Below are 7,989 nucleotides of genomic sequence, written 5' to 3'. Positions count from 1 at the left end.
ATGACATGTGTTGTGAATCGGTGCTATGTGAATAAACTGAATGGATCTAAAGTGTGTTGGAAATTATTCCCGCTGTTTTAACTCCAAGCTGCTCTTACTTCTCTAGATCCCTGAAGAGTTCGACATCGACTCTGAGAACTTTGAGAACTCTGAGGGGTTTTATCTGTGCCCCGAGTATGCAAAGGATGTTTTTGACTACCTCAAAAAGAGAGAGGTGAGGTCCTCTAGGATGCTTTCGTGACTTTTTATTTTATTTTTGCATGTTTTATGGATTTTATGTAAATGGATAGTGCTGCAGGTTCCTAATTCTTAGGTGTGTCCTTTAGGAAAAGTTCGTCCTTTCCAACTACATGCACAAGCAGCCGAACCTCAGCCCAGAGATGAGGGCGATCCTGATCGATTGGCTGGTTGAAGTACAGGTGAGTTCTTTAGGGAATGGCTTTCTGGGTGGGAGGAAGAGGTTTCAGGGCTTTCTGAGCTGGAGCTTTTGAATTTGAAAAAGAGTTAAGACTGGTTTAGAGATGCATTTGTTCAATATTAATGCATGCATCACTTTGATCAGGTCTGGTGAAAATAGGCCATCTATGGGAGCACATCTATTCAGTCTCTATAACCAGTTTGTCAGTTAAAGATGGCTTGAAGAAACACCACTTTATGAGCATCTGTTTTATAAGTCATGCCCTTTAGCTAACAGCAACCCAGTTAGAGCAGTAATTATATCAAAATTATAAAAAAAAAATATATACATATACAAGCATTTGCATTTAAGATAAAAACTTTCACCTGGTTTAATTTCATAGAGAAATCTTCTTTAAGGAGTCTTTGGCTATCAGATTATTAATCGAAAACATATTTTACAGATTAATCAAATTGCAAAATAATCTTTAGTTTCAGCCCTAATTTGGATACATGCAGACCCAAATACTGTTTGCTTTAATGCTATCAACAATAATGGGATTTTATTATTTTAAAAGAGATTTTCATAAACTCCTGTCTACAAGCAAGTACATGTATGATTGGACACATGAATTTCCCATAAGGACAATTTGGATTAGTTGAAGTCAGAAAAGAAAGCCATAAAAAGAGTAAATTCCATCCTGAAACAAATAAGTCAGAGCTTGGTTTTAATTCTGTTCTCTGGATTTGTTTGCAGGTTCTTTTCTTTTTTCTTGAAGATGCATCCATTGCTCTAAATGTTCAAGTGGATTCTGAAAACATGCTCTCCTGTTGCATTTTAATAGCCTGACGTAGTCCGACTCAATTCTAGTCAGAATATGAGTCTGATACTGCTCCATAGAGCTGTGATTATGGGGCGTGTTTCGAACGAACCAGGAAAAAAAATGCCTCTGCACTCAATTGGATAGATCTACAACCAATAAGAGCAACGGAGTGCGTGACGTATGTTAAGCGAGGCATAGTTGTTGTCCACAAAAATCAAAGCGTGCAGTTGCACGCCTATAATAAGAAGATGAGCCTTGATCGCGTTTCTCTGTTCCTCTTTTAAAATTAATTTGCTGTCGATATCTTCTAGAACAGACCTAATAGCAGAATCTACTCACCTAAACTCTCCAGCAGCAGCCATTGTTGTTGTCACCCAAGCGCGCTTTGGTCACATGGTTGATTACGTTACTGTTGGTCATCTGTCCATCATCGTATAAAGCCCGCCCTGACAATTTGATTGGATCGCCTGACAGTGGCCGATAATACTCGCGCTACTATGGAGCAGAGCCAGACCGAACTTCCCCGAACTCAAACTTTGTGGGCGGGACTAAGTTCGGAATGGCACCCAGGCTAGCATTTTAAGATTTACAGAGGGATGCAACTAACGACTGTTTTGCAAATCGATTAATTTCTCGATTATGTTTTCGATTAATAATTGGATATGAAAAGGTTCCTTAAAGATTTTTTTATGAAATTAAACCAGGTGAAGCTAAAATTATTCCACCTGAGGAGTTTTGGATGAAGCAGATTGACGGACGTAAAATGCCTTTTTTTTGTCTTAAATGCAAAATGTTCACACATTTATTATTATTTTTTCTTAATTTTGCTATAATTACTGCTCTATGTGGGTTGTTCTGTCAGCTAAACCATGTTTTAGAGTCTACACTCCATTTAACGATGAATTGATAGCTAAATTAGTTTATTATTTAAATTATTGATTAAACAAATTATTATCAGTGTTTATTTTATGTTCTATAAAATTAATTTCTTGCATTGAACTTTTCATGTTTTTATATTAATCATACAATTTAGTATAATAAAACCACTGCAGATCTGTATTTTTTTTTTTTTATCCAAATTGATAGAATACTGAGTTACTGAAAGCCTATTAGAATTGTTTGATCCAGTTTCTCTCCTGTTTTGCAGGAGAACTTTGAGCTGTGCCATGAGACCCTCTACATGGCCGTGAAGATGACAGACCACTATCTGTCAGAAACGCCCATCCAAAGGCAGATGCTGCAGCTCGTCGGCTCCACCACCATGCTGATCGCTTCCAAGTTTGAGGTAAGAGTCACATTCGTTGATAGTTTCAGCTGAGCTGAAGCTGCAAAACTTAAAGCCGTTCCATCATTTTTTCCACCTTCGCCTGATCAGGAGCGCTGTCCACCGGCTGTTGAAGATTTCCTTTACATTTGTGACGATGCGTACAAAAGGGAGGAGCTCATCGACATGGAGGCCAGCATTCTGCAGGCGCTTTCGTTTGACATTAACATTCCCATCCCTTATCGGTTCCTCAGACGCTACGCCAGGGTGAGTAGTCAGGTTTTGCCTGCTGCATCAGTATGATCCGATGTTTTTTTTTTTTTTTTACTTGGCTCATATGTTGTGTCTCTGCAGTGTGTGAGTGCCAAGATGGACACCCTGACTCTGGCTCGTTTCTACTGCGAGATGAGTCTGATGGAGATGGACTTTGTTTCGGAGCGGGGCTCGCTGCTGGCATCAGCCTGCCTGCTGATGGCGCTGGTCACCAAAGACCTGGGAGGATGGGTAAGCTGACCATCTAAGATAAGATGGCCTGTTCTGCAGCTCTTGCTACCTTTTCTTCTTGATCCCAACGGCACAAAAAATGTGTGCAGGTGTTTGATTTATCTCTATTGTGGATTAGTGATGGCTTCAGACCAGTGACCAACCTCACTTTGAAAAGCTTGCATTTATAAAAGATTTTATAAATGGCAAGCTTTACCATATTATGATGTTTGGCTCAACCTGCTTCTGTGAAGCAGGATTCTCCACCATGAACAGAATCAAAAATAAACTGGATCCAGGCTCAAAATGAGCTCCTTGATATGTGCTTTAGAATGGCTTAGTCTCCATTCAAACCCAGGTTTAAAGCCTTGCAGGGCAGCATGAAGCCCACTGCGAACATTAAGACAGAAAAAAGGAAAAAAAAATAACATACAGACAATTCAGATGTTTTATAAAATATGTGAATCAGGAAATTGTTTATATACCAAACTGAACGATTTTTCTCTACTTAAAAAAAAAAACACTTTATGTTTTAAAATGGAAAAATTATCTTTTTTTTAATATTTGAAAATTCAATGTATAACATGGATGCATAAACACCTCATTTTATTTCATTTAAATTCTGTTTAAAGTAACAGATTATAATTAGAGATGACTCTGGACTGGTTGATGGATTTTCTTTATTTGGACCCAGCTGATTTTTAATTGGTTACCCCTGATCTAAAACATGCCTTTAGCTGACATAGCAACCCCATAGAACAGCAATTAAACCTGAATAACAAAAAAAAACCATAGAAACTTTTCCATTAAAATATAACTGTTCTGCTATATCATCAATCTCATTAAGGACAAGTTTTAGTTACATCTGGTTTAAATTTCGTAAAAAAAAAACCAAAAAACTATCGGCTTATTAATATTAAAAAATAATGGACAGCTTCTTTGATTAGTCTAATGATCGTTAGTTGCAGCCCTGGACTGCATGCCGCAGCAGCCGTAGCCCCACAATTACAAATACTGCTCTGAAAAAATACATCTATAAAGATGGATTTAAATAAATTAAGTCACATATAATTAAATGCCAAATAAATAAAGAAATCCCACAGAAAGAAGTGTGAGTTATATCACTAAATGTAGTAAGCACATTTAATCCTACTCTTTGAATTTGCTAATGACCTAATGGTAAAAAGAAAAGAGTAAAATATTTAAAGTAAAAATTTAAAATTCACCTTTTATTTTATTTTTAGTTTTTCTTTATCATTGCTTATTCAAATTTAATGTTTAGAGAAATCAAATTTGTTAGGCCTATAAATGTAATTTAATGACAAACATGATAAATGCCCACCCCTAGTCCACACTAAAGAATGTATCACCCCAGCATAATGCTGCCACCTCTATGTTGGGCCGGTGTGATGAGCGTTGGAGGATCTGCTGGGTCCTCTGACTGCTTATAAACCCTCTTTCTTGTTGCTGCCTCTCCATAGCGATCAAATCAGAGGTGATGATCGACTAGTTGAACGATTATTCCAAAGTGCTTTACAATAAATACAGCATAAAGAGTAAAATCTATGTATGGTGTTCTAAGCTTAGGTGTAAGTTTTCTTTATTTTGTTTTCCCTTCAGTCTCCCATCCTGCAGTTCCACTCCGGCTACCAGGCGTCTGATTTGATGCCTTGTGTCAGAAAGCTCCACTCTATGCTTCTAGCGCCACCTGACGATAAACTGAAAACCATCAGGAACAAATATTCTCATAAGTAAGTCTGAAAACAAAGAGGATTTGCATTCTGAACATTTTAGGTCTAATAATGTCTGTTTTTCTTATTTCAGGGTGTTTTTTGAAGTTGCTTCTCTTCCCCTGGTTGACATTGATGTTTTGGAGAAAGTCTTAGCCTCACCATGAAGATGGAAAAACGGGTCCAAGTGGAGGGAAACCTTCCCTTAGGAAACCTTTGTACATAGTTTGTTGATATGTTAAATATTTATATGTAGTCCAGTTTGTTTTTCCATGTGATATTGGAAATAAAACCAGTTCAGAAGGAGTGTTTTCCATGTGGGCATTGTTATCAACATGTTAAAGAGTTATTTTAATGTAGGATTTTTTTCTTTGTTGTTTTTATACTTATGTTTTTTTTATAAGAAGAATGAAATGTTTATCCGTTAGTAATGCGTCACCTCCTCTGTGTATATTTACTAATTAATTATGCTCTGGCCCACAAGTTTTAGACGTTTCCAAACACTGTTAGCAGCTATGCTTGCTTTTATGTTTGTACAGTGTTTATCATGTTATTAATCTAATATTTTGTATAGAAAACGACCAAATAATGCTCTGTTTTTTTTTTTTTTTATGGGCGTTATGCATAGTCTCAAAATAAAGAACTGTGTTTTAAAAATTTTTTTTACCAAAGACTGGTTATTTCACTCAAAGCTTAAAATGTCGATTTAAGAGAACATTAATTTTAAGCTTTTGAATCCTTGTTAAATGGAGCCATGTATTTATTTGTAGGTTGCAATTGCTCATTCTGACCACTAGAGGTCAGTAACGCAACACAAATGATTCTACTTGGTTTTTCAGAGTGATGGGATTAGAAGGCGCCTGGATCATCAACAGATCTTTCTTATTGAATGTTATAATAGTGAAACAGGATTTGTGTCTAGAACCTGTGAGGCTTCTTGCAGCTTTAACATTATTCTTGCCTCCCATTCATCACTGCAGATTTGAAGAATACAAAGAAATGCTAAAACCAATTCTAAATTAAAATTTTTGTTTTGTTTTTTTTTCCAAAATAGACTAGTGTTCCTAGACTAGTGAAATTGAAAAGGCTTGTTTGCCAAATGGTGCTTTACACATTTAAGGTATTCTGTTAAAAGCTAAACACATTAGCGTGTGTAAAGTTAGTATAAGTTGGCCAGAAGTTGAACAAGAATGTGACGAGCAAATGCATAACTGATGCAATTTCTGAGGAAAAGCACAGTGGAAGATGTTAAAAAGTATACAATTTGAGATTAGATTAAATGGCATACGCGTGCTTGGAGGTAATTAGATTAAATGATATACATGTTAAGGACTACAAACCTAAATTTTAATTTTGATATTTAAATGTGATGTACAATAAGTAGGGTATTTTGATAACAATTTAGTCAAAGCTGGTATAGTGGTGCTTAAATATTAATTAGTTATATAACCGTCAAATCATGTCTACTTTTTATTATTTGAAAGACATATTTTTAACATTTGCTCTATTTAATTTGGCCTGTTTCAAACGAGCGCTCCACTGAAGTGGAATTTTCCCCACAAAGTTATTGAATGTTTGACCAATTAATAAAAATCAGTAAAAATCAGCTAAGTTTTTCTTAGAGATGCACCAATCCAGTGTTTTCTGATACAATAAAAGGGTTGAGCCTATTGGCCGATATCCTATATGATACAATTCAAATGTTGAATGAATTAACCATATATGATAAATAAACATTGTTAAAAATAGGTAACAAGTTAACACATATGTAATTTTTTTAACAAATAAGCAGAAAAAAGCAAGATATAACATTTCTATGTAAACTTCATTTGGATCTCATTTGTCAATCACGATTAATTCTCTTCTAGGATATATAGAAGCTTTACACATTTAGACACTTGACATTTTTGCCCTTTTTCTTCCCTGCAGCCTAATTGAGCGGAGAGAGTCTGAACATCAAAGGTCTTACCAAAGATTGGTTGGATTTAACTGCCACATTTCAAACACATGCTTTGATCTGAATCAAGAGTGTCAAACTCAATCATAGAACAGGTTAAAACCTTCATCTCAGACCAGGCTGTGAGCCAAACAGGATATATGTTTATTTTATTAAAGGGAAATTGCCTATTTTAATCATGTGGATCGTGCAAGAAAACTATGAATTTATAGTCATTCAAATATAGGGTAAAATCAATTGTTGATTGTTAGTTGAATGATTAAAACATAGTATGCCTACTCACCATGGTTCTAAGTCTTTTACATAAAGGTTGGACTGCTGGGCTGGCTGTTTAAATCCAGGTGCCTTCACCAATCAAATAATTTACACCATGGCTATTAGCAGAGTTATTAAATAAATCTGTTCATTCAAATGTTATTGAAAGGAGGGTTAATCTGACTTGAGTGATAAACCGCTCACTGCATAAAATAACCACAAAAGACCACATTATTGTATCTAACAACGATGCAAACACTAAACACTACTGAAAACAAGAAGTAACAAGTAAATAAAAGAAAGCAAAAAAAGGGGAAAGGGATTTTAAGAGTCCATTCAAGAGTCTCAGAGGTATTTTTAATTTTGAATGCATCCTTTAAAATAGCAGCAGATGAATCTGCGTTACCGTGATGCAAAGATATTAAATGCACTCAAAACAGTGAAATTTTACCTGGTTTTAATGTGAAAAATGAGCAATTATTCAGGAATGCATTAAAAGATAGTGTGGCTGGAAAGAATCGCACTGGAAAAAAATGAAATCTAGTTAAGTCATTTTTTCTTAAAATAAGTGCATTATTTCTTGGATTGAGGAGGTAAAAGAGACATTTTGCCAATGGAACAAGACAATTGACATTTAAAATAAGAAAACACAATGATACTTGTCTTATTTCAAATGCATTTTATCTAAATATCTTATTTCAAGAGTAAAAATACTCATTCCATTGGCAAACTATCTCCTTTACCTACTCAAATTAAGGGTAAATACGCTTAATTTAAGACCGTTTTACTTATTTCTAGATTGTTTTTCCAGTGCGGTTATTTCAGCTAGTACCAGGGGCTTCCGGCTCGGACCAGCTAGAAGAAAAACAGGTAAGAAAACTCATAAAATGGCTGCTACCATGTGGCCAGCAATGAAGTAGCTTGGAGCCAGTTCAACCACAGCAGCTTAACTCTTTAAACAAATAGAAGAAAAGGAATTAAGTAGACAGGAACAAGCTTGGCCTTGTTTCTTATTTATTTAGTTTTTGTACGAGACTAAGAAATTGTATCACTTTGCATGTTCAATTAAATACACTAACT

The 7,989-nt window shown here is 35.4% G+C and overlaps 1 protein-coding gene across 2 annotated transcripts in view; it reads left to right on the top strand.

Annotated features, from left to right (window-relative positions):
* Positions 1-5,342, top strand: part of ccnb3 (cyclin B3) — a 13,141-nt gene extending 7,799 nt beyond the window's left edge. For both annotated transcript variants that reach the window (XM_015399726.1, XM_015399724.1), the window contains exons 6-12: positions 107-214; positions 327-419; positions 2,368-2,505; positions 2,596-2,751; positions 2,839-2,988; positions 4,588-4,718; positions 4,792-5,342. In XM_015399726.1, coding sequence (XP_015255212.1) covers positions 107-214; positions 327-419; positions 2,368-2,505; positions 2,596-2,751; positions 2,839-2,988; positions 4,588-4,718; positions 4,792-4,864 — 849 coding nt within the window. In that variant the 3' untranslated portion in view covers positions 4,865-5,342. The remainder of the gene's footprint in view (positions 1-106; positions 215-326; positions 420-2,367; positions 2,506-2,595; positions 2,752-2,838; positions 2,989-4,587; positions 4,719-4,791) is intronic.
* Positions 5,343-7,989: the final 2,647 nt, after the last annotated feature.

This window comes from Cyprinodon variegatus, unplaced genomic scaffold (assembly GCF_000732505.1).
Source record: "Cyprinodon variegatus isolate N-32 unplaced genomic scaffold, C_variegatus-1.0 Scaffold1043, whole genome shotgun sequence".
NCBI classification, from domain to species: domain Eukaryota; kingdom Metazoa; phylum Chordata; class Actinopteri; order Cyprinodontiformes; family Cyprinodontidae; genus Cyprinodon; species Cyprinodon variegatus.
This window is presented reverse-complemented; position numbering and strand designations above follow the sequence as displayed.